Genomic DNA, 15,275 nt, shown 5'->3' with positions numbered 1-15,275 from the left:
GATCAGATTATTGGGAGTCGCTTACTGGACTATCCAAAAATTACATACAGAAGAAGTCGTTCATTAAAAGGCAGTCTAGTGCAGAGCCACTTTGAAATTAATCCTAGGAATGTCTGAATCAGTGACCTGACAGGATTCTTTCCCTGCACTAAATGCAAGGCTTTCAAAAATAGTCCCATAACTTTGTCATATGGTATATCAGGATGTGAGAAACCCTGTATAATAACCACATTTTTTGACTTGCAACACTCCCTTTTGTGTTTACTGTTTAGAGTGCCCATGTAGTCTTATGTACATTGGTAGTACCATTCACCCCATTAAAAAGAGAATTTTGGAACATGCCAGGACAATTGAGAATAATGATCCAACTTACCCAGTTGCGAGACATTTTGCAAAATGTCATCAGAGCAATAGAAAGCGATTATGGTTCTTTTGCCTTGATAATGTCCCATACCACGAAAGAGTGGGTGATAGGGAATTAAAACTTCAGAGACTTGAGTCTAGATTTATCATTGACCTTCAGACACATGTTCCTATGAGAATCAATGTAGAAGAGGAACTAGCAATTCATTTAGGTTGAGTTACCATGAGTTTTATATCCAAAGATCTTTTGGTTTCTCAAACACAATTAATTGTCCCTCCTTTTTAAGTAAATTCTGTATGTGTTTACACTGCGATGATTTCCAGTTGATAAATGTATATGTATGGCTCATACAGAGGGTGATGTTTTGTTTCTTAAATCTATATTTTCGTCATTTATATTAATTTGGTTTGAATTTATCATATGAATTATTTGGATTGGCTAATCATTATCGCGCTAAAGCAATCAATGTATCATCATGAACTATGTAAAGCAGCATAGTTGGATAATTGCTCATTCACGTTACGGTGGGGCATCAAGCCCGACTGATCAGGAGGAATTAGTGTGGTGAGGTATGGTTGGAGGTTCAGCGATAGGGTTTTTGCCAGAGGGCATGCAAGTATCTTTTAGGAAGGACAGGTTATCTTCCAGCGTGTTAGTGGCTGTTGGCATGTATATCTGCTTATAGTAAGGGGCGAGGGAGTCCACTATGTGCTGCGGGTCCCCAGTCTTCGCTCCGGTCTTCAGACGGAGCTGAGCTATCCACCTGCTGGCACAGTCCTTTTTAGCCAGCCAGGCAATGAGCTTGCCTGCCTTGTCACTAGGGGTGGGTGGAATTTGCGTAATCGTGTTCTGCAAATCTCCACGAAATGGTAAAAAATCTCTGCAAACACGCAGAAATTCAGCTGAGTTGCTTGTTTGCGATGCTTTTTTACTGTTCGCAATCGCTGTTTGCGTGCTCGGGGGGAAATATCTTGCAAACAAGCATTTTGAGAACGCAAACAAGCAAAAAAGTTAGCGAAGTCGCGGTATGCACAATTTTGGCCACTATTTCGTTCTCCGAGGCACGTGAAATTACCCAAATTCCGGGAGTTGAACAGAATTTGCCGCCCAGGCCTACTTGTCATCTGCTTCATAAATAGTGTGTCTTGTAGCTGCAAGTTTTGCTTTCACCGCTTCCCACGCATATACCTTGTATTCCTGCTGTGCCAGGCTCAGCGCATGTGAGGCATCTGCAGTTAGGTCTAGTGCGTGGTTGTCAGAAGCTTCAAGTAACACTGGAGTCGACACTGATTCCTATGCCCACTACCTCTGAAAAAGGAACTCAAGAAACGCTCTGGACAATTTACTGTGAATTAATTGGAAAATAACAGGTGAAGTCTCTTACCCTCAGGATAATCGGCACAAGCCCCCAGGAGGTGATTGATGACAGGCAATGTTCTGTTTGTCCTCACAAGAGTCAAGCGAAGGAATATTGTAGAAAGGTTTGACAACTCTCTTGAGGAACTATAATGGAGTAAGTCCCGACTCAATAGAATGAACTTTGAAGAAGGCACTAAATGACTAAAACCTAGCTATGAGTAAACTAATATTGTCCTATAGAACAGACTGAACTGTGAAGGAGTACTGACCCCAATTCTGATAACAGAGATAACTAACTTGAATTTCGTGGAGTGGCACCAACTAAATACAACTACGAATTCTTCAAATAAAGTCACTTGCCAGAATCCCACGTTGCGCATGCGATAAGAACAACCAAAACAGAAGCGCGGACAGGAATTTCCTCAGAACAAGAACTTCACTCAGAGCTGCGCTGTGACTCCGGTGAAGAGGTCAGTTGAAGTGCGCAGATTCCTGAGCGGCTGTACGCTTCATCTCCACAGCTGCTCGCGCGCTCTCGAAGACTAGAGCGCTCACTCCTCGCTGTTTTTAATACCCTACGGCGGCCATGTTGGGATACTCGCTTCTTCAGGTTCTGTACACAGCGCCGCAGGAACAACGTGGTGACTCTATGCTGCCTTCGCCAACGTGGATATTTGGAGCCCCGCTTTAATGACCGTAGAGGTTTTGCTGGCACTGATCTAATGCTGGCTATGGTTCTGGAAGTCTTGACAGTACCCCCTTTCAAGAATGGTCCTTCCACAGCGGGCTTGTTAGGGTGTGCCTGATGAAAGGCTTCAACTAGTCGTGGGGCATTTACATGGACTGCGGGTTCCCACGACCTCTCCTCAGGTCCGTACCCCTTCCACTCTATCAAGTAATACAGTTTGTTTCTCACCACCTTGGAATCTAAGATTCTGCTGACTTCGTATTCTTCGCTTGATTCTACCACTATGGCGGGTGGAGAGTTTTTTAACCTGACCTTGTCTGGACTTTTCTTCAGAAGGGAAACATGGAAGGACGGATGAATTTTCAATGACTTTGGCAATTGTAACTTCGCCACTACAGGATTTATGATCTTCTGAATTTTAAATGGCCCTACGAATCTAGGCTGAAACTTCCGATTCCCCTTTAATCTCAAATGTTTTGTGGATAGCCACACCTGGTCACCTTTTTTAAACTGTGGGCCTTGTCTTCTCTTTTTGTCTGCCTGCTTTTTATAGGATTGTTTGGCCTTGATTAAATTGCTCAAAGCTCTTTTGTAAGAGCTCTGTAGCTCTTCCATTACTCTAGCCACGGCAGGAACCTCCCCAATCTGTTTCCCCAGTGTGATAGCTGGATGTCTGCCTGTGTTCAAGTAAAATGGAGTGAACCCTGTGGAATCATGAGTTGCGTTATTGTATGCGAATTCTGCAGTCCACAGTAATTCGGACCATTCAACATCCTGCTCTAACAGATAGAGGCGTAAATATTGTTCTAGCTCCTGGTTCAACCTCTCGGTCTGACGGTCTGTCTCGGGGTGATAACTAGTTGAGTAACGTGCGTCTATGCCTAAGTTGTGCATAAAGGTCTTCCAAAATTTCGACATGAACTGTGACCCCCTATCGGAAATGATTACTTGTGGAATTCCGTGTGCCCGAATGATGTGTTGGTTGAATGTCTGTACTAATTGCGAAGCTGTGGGTACAGTCTTGAAAGGAATGAAATGTCCCATTTTGGAAAATGAGTCCACCACCACCAAAATCACTGTGTTACCTTGACTAGCGGGCAGATCCACTATTAAATCTAATGTCACGGTGTGCCAGGGGTAGGGTGCGTTAGGTAAGGGTTGCAATAACCCTTGCGGGGCCTGACGACTGGGCTTTCCTTTGATGCAGATTTCACAGGTCGAAACATATTGTCTTACTTGGGCTGCCAGATCTGGCCACCAAAAGTGTCGCCGGACCAGTTCTTCGGTCTTCTTGACCCCTTTGTGGCCTGCCATACGATCATCGTGACAACCTCTCAAAGCCTCTTCTTGGAGTTTTCTGGTTGGAAGATATAGCTTGCCTTCATGATATGGGAGTCCTTCGACAAGGTTTCTTTTACCATCTGCCTCGGCCCACTTACGAAGATCCTCTTCTGAGCAGACTTGCTGAATTTGTTCATCGAATTCTTTCATTTGCATGGCTCCGATTATTTGTTTCAATGGAACTATGGGTTCTTCGACTGAAGGTTTCTCTTCGGCTGTGGGGTTCATGCGCGAAAGAGCATCGGCCTTCCCGTTTTTCGAACCTGGTTTGTACGTGATCACGAAGTCGAATTCCGAGAAGTACAAAGACCATCTCAATTGACGTGGCGAAAGGGTTTTAGCAGACTTTAGGAATTGGAGGTTGCGATGGTCTGTAAACACAGTGACAGTATGCTTGGCCCCCAGTAAGTAGTGTCGCCAATCTTGGAATGCTTCTCGAACAGCCAGTAATTCCTTGTCGGCGATGGAGTAATTGCGCTCCGTGTCCGACAGCTTCCTGGACCGGTAGGCCACCGGATGCAGTTGTCCCGTCGTTTTGTTCCTCTGTGACAAAATTCCTCCGGTCGCGAAGTCTGATGCATCAGTTTCAACGAAAAAGGCTTGTTCCGGATCAGGGTGCATTAGAATGGGGGCGCTAATGAAGGCCGTCTTCAAGTCCTGGAAGGCTTGTTCTGCAGTTGCAGTCCACACAAATTTTTGTCCCTTCTTTAGCAGGTGAGTGATGGGAGTGACCTTAGACGAGAAATTAGGAATGAACCTCCGGTAAAAGTTGGCAAAACCAATGAAACTTTGGATTTCCTTCACACTTACTGGCGATGACCACTCCTGAATGGAATTATCCATCTCGACACCAGCTGCGGACAACATGAATCCCAAAAACTCTACCTTCTCGGCATTAAAAGCACACTTCTCCAATTTCACGTACAAGTGGTTGTCCAAAAGCTTCTGGAGTATAGCTCGCACATGCTTGACATGATCTTCCATGTTGTCGGAAAAAATCAATATGTCATCAATATAGACGACAGCCACTCGGTCCAAGAATTCTCTCAGAACATCATTAACAAAGTTTTGAAATGCTGCTGGGGCATTGCTCAACCCATAAGGCATCACTTGATACTCAACCCATACTTGGTCCGAAAGGCTGTTTTCCATTCATCACCCTCGGCCACTCTCACCAAATGGTAAGCTCCACGCAGGTCAAGCTTAGTGTAAATCTTTGCTCCTTTGACTTGATCCAATAGTTGATTGATTAGTGGCAATGGGTACCGATTTTTCACTGTAACTTGGTTCAATGCTCTGTAATCGATACACGTGCGGAGAGTCCCATCCTTTTTTGGCCGGAAGAAAAGCGGAGACGAAACTGGAGACTGTGATGGTCTTATGAATCCCATCCTGGTAAACTCATCCAAATACTCTTTGAGGTAGTTGTTCTCCTTTTCAGTGAGTGCGTAAACTCGACTGCAGGGCAGGTTGGCACCGGCTTCCAATTCGATCTTGCAATCATAGCTTCTGTGTGGGGGTAATTTCTCAGCATTCCTTTTGTCGAACACACTCGCCAAATCTTGATATTCTTTTGGTATTTCCACTGCGCTAACAGTGCAGATGTGGAGCGACAACTTGGCCAACTCCGTAGCCGGCGATCCCTCGCACTCTTCTGAGTTCTTAGTAAAACAATTCCTCTGACAAAATTCCGAGTTCATCTTGACCGTTCTCCTCTCCCAATCAATAATCGGGTTATGCGTGGTCAACCATGGTAACCCTAAAATCAGCTGGAATTGGGGTGCGTCTATGAGGTTAAATCTAATAAATTCTCGATGACCCTGCAACCCTTCCAATTCCAAGGTCTCTGTTTCTTCTACTATGGGTCCTGAAGTCAAATTGGAGCCGTCGACTGCCTTTACGACTTCGAGATTCTTCTTCTTGATCGCCTTTATGCCCATTTCTTGCGCATATTTCAGGTCACAGAAGTTCCCAGTGGCCCCCGAGTCAATCATGACTGAGACTTCTTCCAACGTCTGGGTTCCGAATTTGACTGTAAAAAACACTGTAAGATGGGGAGCCGCTGACTGCAATGTGTTGATCAGTTGCTGAGGTTCATGAGTTGACTGTTCGGAACATCCCACCAGGGCAACTCCTGTTACTGGTGGGATCGATCTTTTAACCCCTGGTTACTCTTGTTTCTCTTCGGACACTCCCTCACAAAATGTCCTGAGGTACCACAATACAAACACAACTGATTTGCTCGCCTTTTATCTTTTTCTTCTTGAGAGAGAGGGCCCCTGATGGAACCTATTTGCATGGGTTCCTCTCCGGTACCCGTATCAGGTTTTGAGGGTTCGGGTCTCATGCGGTCTAGGCGTGGCACAAACGACTTGTAGTCTCGCTTCTTTTCTGATCTTCTTTCAAACAATCGATGCTCGATTTGAAGAACTAAATCAATGAGTTCTGAGATTTCCTGAGGACGTTTCGGGATCTGCGCCAATGCATCTTTTATTTAATCTTTGAGGCCACGATAGAATATCGCCGCGCGTTTACTGTCGGGCCAATCTGTCTCGACGATTAGTTTGTTGAACTGAGCTATATATGCTACCAATTCTCGATTGCCTTGTTTAAGGTCTAGGAGTTCGTTGTCGGTGGCTTGATTGGCCGTTCTTCTGTCGAATATTCTTAGAAATTCTTTCTTGAAACGGTCGAAATCGTACAAAGCTGCGTCGTTTCGAGAGACCAACGGCATAGACCAGGCTGCGGCGTCGCCGCTCAAGTAAGACAACATGAATGCGACCTTGGCTTGATCCTCTTTGAACACTACTGATCTGCACAAGAAATGTAGAGAACATTGGGTCAGGAAAATCTGGGCCTTATGGGGGTCCCCGCTAAAGCGTTCTGGGTTGGCTAAGGGGACAATAGGTGCCACTGAATGAATTACTTGCGTGGCCACTTCTGCACCAGAGTTCTGAGAGGAGTCGAAGCTAGGTAAAGGAGTTGTTCCCGCTAAGAGTTCTTCTAATTTCTGTTGAACGTGACGAGTTTCTTGTTGGGACCTTTTTATCTCATCCCTCAGGACTCTATTCTCTTCTGTGGAACGTGTAAGTTGGGCCTGTAACCCTTCTAGGATTCCCGCCAAGGAGTTCATGTCAAATCCCTCAGTCATGTCGACTCGAGTGAAAGATGGGCACTTCAATCTGTCAGAAGCTTCAAGTAACACTGGAGTCGACACTGATTCCTATGCCCACTACCTCTGAAAAAGGAACTCAAGAAACGCTCTGGACAATTTACTGTGAATTAATTGGAAAATAACAGGTGAAGTCTCTTACCCTCAGGATAATCGGCACAAGCCCCCAGGAGGTGATTGATGACAGGCAATGTTCTGTTTGTCCTCACAAGAGTCAAGCGAAGGAATATTGTAGAAAGGTTTGACAACTCTCTTGAGGAACTATAATGGAGTAAGTCCCGACTCAATAGAATGAACTTTGAAGAAGGCACTAAATGACTAAAACCTAGCTATGAGTAAACTAATATTGTCCTATAGAACAGACTGAACTGTGAAGGAGTACTGACCCCAATTCTGATAACAGAGATAACTAACTTGAATTTCGTGGAGTGGCACCAACTAAATACAACTACGAATTCTTCAAATAAAGTCACTTGCCAGAATCCCACGTTGCGCATGCGATAAGAACAACCAAAACAGAAGCGCGGACAGGAATTTCCTCAGAACAAGAACTTCACTCAGAGCTGCGCTGTGACTCCGGTGAAGAGGTCAGTTGAAGTGCGCAGATTCCTGAGCGGCTGTACGCTTCATCTCCACAGCTGCTCGCGCGCTCTCGAAGACTAGAGCGCTCACTCCTCGCTGTTTTTAATACCCTACGGCGGCCATGTTGGGATACTCGCTTCTTCAGGTTCTGTACACAGCGCCGCAGGAACAACGTGGTGACTCTATGCTGCCTTCGCCAACGTGGATATTTGGAGCCCCGCTTTAATGACCGTAGAGGTTTTGCTGGCACTGATCTAATGCTGGCTATGGTTCTGGAAGTCTTGACAGTGGTTTGCCTCGGGGTCTGCCACCCACTGTTCAAGGCCTTCCATCTGTTGTATCTGCGATTTCTTTTTTGTGCCCGGCTATCGGGGAAATCGCCTGTCCATGCAGCACGTTTTTTATATGCTTCCCAGAGTGTTACTGGGGAGGACACGGAATGTACTTTCTGTGAAATAGTGTGTTGTGGTTGTGCGCAGTTTCTTGCTTATTGTGTGGTTTTGGAGATATACGCCGGTGGGTATGGGAATACCCTCCGACGCACCACATTATAAGAGGAGAGCACCATGTTTAGGGGCGAGAGGTCTGAGATTCCACGGGGTAGGTGTTGTAACTCCGTTATTCGATCCAGTCCCGCTGCCATTTTGAACTTGTAGTCAATTCTGGAGAAGCTGTTGTGGACCCCAGAGTGATATGTGTATTGTCTGTCATCGGGGTGGAGTGTTCTCCTCACGTCTAGTAAACCCATGGCTTCAACAAAGTCTGTCAATTTGATGTGAGTACTTCAGGGGTCCCTAGGAGGTTGCTTGTCAAGAGAGCCATCCATTACCACATTAAAATCTCCCCCCCAGGATAGTGTTGCCTGCTTGTAAGGATAATAGGAGAGTACTGAGAGCGGGGAAGGCCGTTTGGTGTAGCGCAGGGGTATATACACGAGACTAAGTAATATGGCCTCCCTTCCCATTGGCATGTTAGTGCTGCAAAGTGCCCTTGGTCGTCCGTTTTGGAGTCAGTAAGTATGAGTGGGAAGCGCTTATTTATCAAAATCCGCACCCCGCGGGAACTTGAGGTGAATTCAGAGTGGACCGCCATTGTGTATCCTCATCTATCCACGGCTTTGATGGCTAAGCCCGTTAAGTGCATCTCTTGTACCAAGACTATGGCCGGACCCTTGCGCTTGATATATTGAAGGACCAGCCCCCTTTTAATCTTATCTCCCAGTCCATTCACGTTCCATGAGAGCACCGCTAGAGGAGGGGGTCGGGCCCTCTGGGTTGCGGAGCGGGTTACCTGGATTTTCTGTCAGTGGGTTGGTGTGGGTCATCTGCGTCTATACCTGTATTGGAGTCTAGAGTTGCCTGTAGTGCCAGTCGTAGTTTTTCAATGTGAGTGCCATTGTAAATACCGTAGAGTATGATTGAGTGTGAGTGTTATTTGAAACAAGCTATGTTGTATTGTCTCTTCTTTTTCATTTATGTATGTTTTGAACTTGTTTGAGCTCACAATATTTATGTACATATTGTCAAAAATATATTTCTGTTGTAAAATATAAATATATCTATTCATGATACATTATAAACCGAACATGTCTGATCTATGGCTCTTAAAACACTGTAAGTTAAGTGCTTTTGTTTTAATTTATTCGTAGAAGCTATTGTTTACCATGTATGTCACTTAGGCACTGAGAAGCAAGTGCTTAATTTGTAAAATAAGTGCTAGGGCTCTTGTGAGGAGGCAATTACAGCTTGCATTACCAGGGTTGGATTGGGATAAAAAAATCAGCCCGGGAAACTCAAAAAAGTGGCCCACGTTTGCGGATTGCATATTTCTGCAAACAACTTCTTCGACTTTTTAAGTTTTAGGAAAAGAAGTGGGGCCGGGGGTTTCAAAAAGACGCATGTTTTCTTAACTTCGCTGAGATAAAAAAAAAACTTGCTAATGTTGCTTGCATGCTTTGTGCGGGAATTAGTTCACACTGGTAAACCAACCTGAATATAAGTGTGCATGTACACCTGCGCCATGTGGCACACAGACATGCCCTAAGGGCATGTCTGTGTGTCACATGGCACACCAGCCTGAATCAGGGGTGCAACAGGGTGTCAAATTGACACCCTATCCCCCTTGTAAATTCGGTAATTTTACCGAATCGATATTTACCGATTCGGTAATTGCCATTGGTTCCTATGAGCCTCAAGGCCCATAGGAATCAATGCCAATTACCGAATTCTACAGATTCGGTAAATTAATCAGTAAAAATACCTACATAGCCTTTACCGATTTGTAAATACCGAATCGGTAAAATTCGGTATTTACGAATCAGTAAATGCCATTTACCTACATCTGGCCCTTAATGTTTTACTACAGTCTTCTGTCCATACAAATCTATTCTTGTTTTTAAGTAACTGTCTCAATAAAAATGTTTTTGTGGAAAACCTCTCTATACATTTTTAATAGAATTCTATTAGGCCTAGGAATGAACCCCGTTCATCTTTATTTTTGGATCCAGGGCATTTAAAATAGCATTTGAGTTCTTTTTTTTGGTTTGATTCTCTCTGCTGATATAGAGTGTTCTAGGTAGCTAACCTCTGAACTTGAAGACTTGCACTTGTTATATTCAGCCCTGAGACCCTTTTTCTCCAGGATTTCTAGTACTTGCATTAGTTTGTCATTGTGTTCTTCTTTAGTTTTCCCCATGACTAATATGTCATCCTGTAATAGCAGAATGCCTTCCACCCCCATGAAAGTTTCCTGCATTAACCTCTGAAACATGGCGGCAGCATTTCATTCATTAGCGGGAGTGGAAATTGATCTACTAGGATGTTCTCGTTGAGATCGTGGAGATCAATGCATAATCTCAACCGCCCATTGGGGCGTTTCACCACAACCATTGGGGCGACCCGCTCTGAGGATTCCACTCTCTCAATAATGTCATCATGGAGTAATTTTTCTAAATGGTCTTTCACCCTTCTCTGATGGAAAATGGAACATTCCTAACCTTATGTATTACAGGAATGTCGTTTTTCCTCACACAAATTTCATGTTCAAAACCCTTATATTGTCCAATGGAGTCAACAAACACTTTTGGAAATTTCAGTTTGACCTCTTTGCTTATCTCACCCTCACTCTCTATGATAAGAACTGGTTCTTCACTGTTGGGATTGAAAAGGTATTTTAGCGGTCGCAAATGGCCCGATTCTCCATTTGAGCCTGCTAAAAACAGTCGCACATTTGTCCCTTGGTCCTTTGACTCTAACAAATGTAAATATTCCTTGTAGTGCGAATGCAGATCCATCCCTGAATCAGATGGGATATAACCCAGTTGGAGGACCAACTTGGAAACCACAAACTTCTGGCATAACTGTTTGGGAACCACTCTGATTGGTCACCATAGTACTCCGAGAACAGTAATAACATATAATGCCGAACATAGCTTTACTGCTCAAGAATTAGATAAATGGATGGCCTGCAATGTTATTGATAGCGAAAGTTGAAGTCTGGGGTCAAGTCAAAGATCAGCTCTGTCATCTGTGAGAATGAAGTTGGGGAATGTAGCAAAATTGAAATTAGAATTTGATGAGATGATATAGGGAAACCATGAGTTAACCCAATTCGGTACTTACCAGGAAAACAAATGGATATTCATGTGTAAGGATGTTACTAATCGTGCAGGATAAGTTTATGACAAATTATCTGAGTTGGCTTGGAAATATGAGATTGACTTGAAACGAACCAAGGCTTTGCAGAAATGTTACCTTGTATATTTTGGTGAAGAGGACATAAATAGAATGAAAGCACCAGGAATGACAATTCAAATGATAGAACTAATCAATAACCTGAGAAAATTGAAAGAGTTAGATAAGTGGGAGAATAGATGGGCAAGAAAGGAGGAACCAAAGAATCCTACAGGAAAACCACCTCCCCTTTCAGGAGAGTAAGAAGTTGCCTTAAATTCTGCCATAAGGGAAGTGCCCAGTGGAGGTTATGTCCATATGCCCTGGAGTAGGACTGATCTTGCGTCATTTACTAATGATTTTCTGAAATTGAGAGAGAAGCTATTAGAATGGTAAAGACATGTAGAGCGGTTTGTGAAGATTACAAAAGTTTTGTGGGTCTATTTGAATACTTTCTTTGACATGTACATGATTGTTGAGTTTTGCTCCCCTTGAGTCATTGTGCTCCATCGTCTAGCACATTCTTCGTTCACCCAGGTGTATGTTAGATTCCGCATGTTAGACTAATGTTCTGATTTGTTACCTTTGCCTCAAATTGTGAAGCGCTCTGATATCCTTCAGGATCAAGCTCGCGCTATACAAAACTTTATAAATAAAAAAATTAAGTTGAGTAGTTAGATGGCATGGTAGGATTCACAGGGCTGTGGGTTTTCCACGGCTTGGAAATCAGTTTCTCAATTCACAGTCATAAAGGGTGCTATGGGAGTTTAGGACTTTGGTGAGTATGGGTAGCAGGACAGACCAACATTCTCTGTAGAAGGATGGAGAAACTCATCTCACCCGGGGGCAGAGACCATTCTCAAGTATTTAATAGTTTTGAATAGCTCTTTGGATGTTAATGGTTGGGCTGAATTTTCTTGTGGTTAGGGAGTGATTGGATCTGGCGGTAAGATAATTAAACAGTAATTTATTTATATGTATTGCTTAATATAAATGTAGTTAATGATCCCGAAAAACATTGAAGATAACACAGGCTATTGTTTTCGGGTTCCCTTGTTTATCTTGTATCGTGTAGGGTGTTTTGGGCTTGTTTGTCTCAGTTTTGCAGCAAGCTTTCTGCCTGCCTTATTTCCTCCCTCATAGTATCACTGTTTAAAATAAGCCAGTTTAGGGTACACTTTATTTAATTTAATATGAAATCAACTTGCCTCTCTTAGGAAACATTTCTGCCATTTTTTTGGGAGAGTTTGTATTTTTGTGTTGAATTTCTTTATCTTTTAAGTCTTTTTCCACGTTTACTCTTATGTCCTCACCTATTTTTCTAAGGCTACTAACCTCTGCAATAAAGTGCCCGGCACATCACCTTTAGTGCATCCCAGGTTACCGTGAGAGGCCTTCTCTTCTATCATTAAGAGCTAACCATTGTGTGTCTAGTTACCAGGGGTCTATCAATGTTTTGTCTAGTCGCCATGCCATATCTTTTCTTGTCTTGCAAATACCCCAATCCATTATTTTACCTACTCATTTATCCAAGTTTAGAGAAGGAAACTAGCATTTAAACGTGTGTGCCTGACTTTTGCGCATGTTCCCAAGATCACAACTGTTTAAAAATTAATTTCTACCTCTACTCACACAAGTTGTTTTATATATATTCCAAAGATGCCCACAATTTGGGGGAAAACATCAGTATAACTGGACAGATGTCCACCACAGTGTCACCACCCCAATAATTAGGTAAGGCAATACATACATATTCAATCACACAAAAGGTGAGAAGTGGAAAGCTTGCAAATAGTCTACCCACTAGCAATTTCTCGGGGTAGCAATCCAATCCATCATTTTTCACCCATAATGCTACTCGAGACAAAGGCTTGCTTAACGCACATCAGTGCGCACTCTGCTCCTCCTTGGAACTGTCCACCCCAAACTGCCACATAAGGCCACCTCCAGAAAGGAGCACAAGGAACCTCAGACCAGTTTTGGCCTTGTTAAACCTCACCAGTGAGGTTTACCAGGATTGTACGGCTCACTGGCCAAGGGACCCATCCTGGGTATATCCTTCACCACTTAGCCAGGCCGATTGCCAGGGTTTAAGACTTATTGCAAGCATTCCTCCCATCTTCTTTTATGTGTTTGATGTAATGCCATGGGTAGTCAATGGTATGCCCAGATGGGGGGTCCCGTGCTCACTGTGACATTATAATAAGTCATAAGTCATAAAATTTGTATAGCGCACTACATACCCAGAGGGTTTCAAGGCGCTTAGGAAGGGGAGGAGGATTATTTGTCAAATATCCACGTTTTAAGCTGCTTTCTGAACGCTAGGTGATTCTGGGTGAGGCGAAGGTAAGCGGGGAGTGAGTTCCATGTTTTGGCAGCCAGGTAAGAAAAGGATCTGCCTCCCATGGTGGTCTTGTTGATGCGAGGTACAGTGGCGAAGGCTTGGCTGGAAGAGCGAAGTTGGCGGGAGGGGGTGTAGAAGGACAGTCGAGAGTTGAGGCAATCTGGTCCGATGTCGTAGAGTGATTTGTGTGCGTGGGTAAGCAGTCGGAAAGTGATCCTCTTATTGACGGGTAGCCAGTGGAGGTCTTTAAGGTGACCAGAGATGTGTTCGTTGCGTGGGATGTCTAATATGAGCCTAGCTGAGGCGTTTTGGATTCGTTGTAGTTTCTTCTGGAGTTTAGCGGTGGTACCTGCGTAGAGGGTGTTTCCGTAGTCCAGTCGGCTCGTGACTAGAGCGTGGGTGACTGTTTTTCTTGTTTCGGAGGGGATCCAGCGAAATGTTTTTCTGAGCATGCGAAGGATGTTAAAGCAGGAAGAGGATACGGCGCTGACTTGTCTGTTCATTGAGAGTGAAGAATCTAGGATGACGCCAAGGTTCCGTGCGTGGTCTGTCGGGATGGGTGCTTTTCCGAGGGGTTCCGGCCACCAGGAGTCGTCCCATGCAGAGGGGGATGTACCTAAGATGAGGACTTCTGTTTTGTCTGAGTTCAGTTTCAGACGGCTTTGTTTCATCCATTCGGCGACTTCTTTCATTCCTTCGTGTAGGTTAGTTTTGGCGGTGCTGGGGTCCTTGGTGAGAGAAAGGATCAGTTGGGTGTCGTCCGCGTAAGAGATGATGTTGAGGTTGTGTTGGCGGGCGATGGCCGCGAGGGGGCTCATGTATACGTTGAAGAGGGTGGGACTGAGTGAGGATCCTTGAGGTACGCCGCAGATGATTTCAGAGGCCTCGGACTTGAATGGTGGGAGGCGGACTCTCTGTGTTCTTCCGGTGAGGAACGAGGTGATCCATTCCAGTGCTCAATCAAGCTACACCTGACTGAAGAACCCAAATCAGCGTGAAAACGGACTTGGGTTGCTTGTCTTCTGGTTCAGGGAAGACCTGGCATGGTAGTTTGGGCTGGGCTGTTCCTAAGGTATTGTCGGGGTTTCTTGTCTTTAATTGATCAGCATTGTATTACTAATCTGTGAGTGGTTTCTCTTTTCACTTATGTTGCTTTTTTCTTTTGTAGGCGTGTACCTGCTTGGAAAATATGCACAAAAGAAAATTAGAGACATGCAAGAAAGAGAAGCAGCTGAATATATTGCACAGGCCCGGAGACAATACCATTTTGAGAGTAATCAGAGGACGTGCAACATGACCGGTAGGGGCTTAGAAGACGACTTCCGTAGTGATTTCTTTTTTCTGGTTTCACCCGAACTGTGATATATATTTGACATAATTTTCTATCACACCCTTACACCCCACATTGTTGGCTTCTGGGCAGATCCCAGTGAATATGCCTTACCATTTTCCTTTTTACGTTCCCCGAAGAGAACCAGGTACTCGTAACTATAATGGGTGGATTGAGATTTTGATGAAAAAAACTGTATTGTTTCGCAGTTGGCCATGCGTGACTGGAGTTGTGTACTCTTGTCTATTAAGGAAGGAGTCTACTGTAGCTCTGTGGGTTGAGTGAGGCTGTATTTTTTTTTATTTTTTTTACTTCTAACGTACTCCTCAGAACACTCTGCATTGCTGTAAATTGTGTCCATTTTAAATGCTTATTGTGCAGCATTTATTCATAAGCTGGAGCCTTTTTCATTTTAAATACAGTG

The 15,275-nt window shown here is 44.1% G+C and overlaps 1 protein-coding gene across 1 annotated transcript in view; it reads left to right on the top strand.

The window, feature by feature from the left end:
• Positions 1–15,275, top strand: part of PEX3 (peroxisomal biogenesis factor 3) — a 391,252-nt gene that overhangs the window by 57,124 nt on the left and 318,853 nt on the right. Inside the window, exon 2 of the mRNA XM_086927170.1 lies at positions 14,690–14,821. Coding sequence (XP_086783296.1) covers positions 14,690–14,821 — 132 coding nt within the window. The remainder of the gene's footprint in view (positions 1–14,689; positions 14,822–15,275) is intronic.

This window comes from Lissotriton vulgaris, chromosome 6 (genome assembly GCF_964263255.1).
Source record: "Lissotriton vulgaris chromosome 6, aLisVul1.2, whole genome shotgun sequence".
Classification (NCBI taxonomy): Eukaryota; Metazoa; Chordata; class Amphibia; order Caudata; family Salamandridae; genus Lissotriton; species Lissotriton vulgaris.
This window is presented reverse-complemented; position numbering and strand designations above follow the sequence as displayed.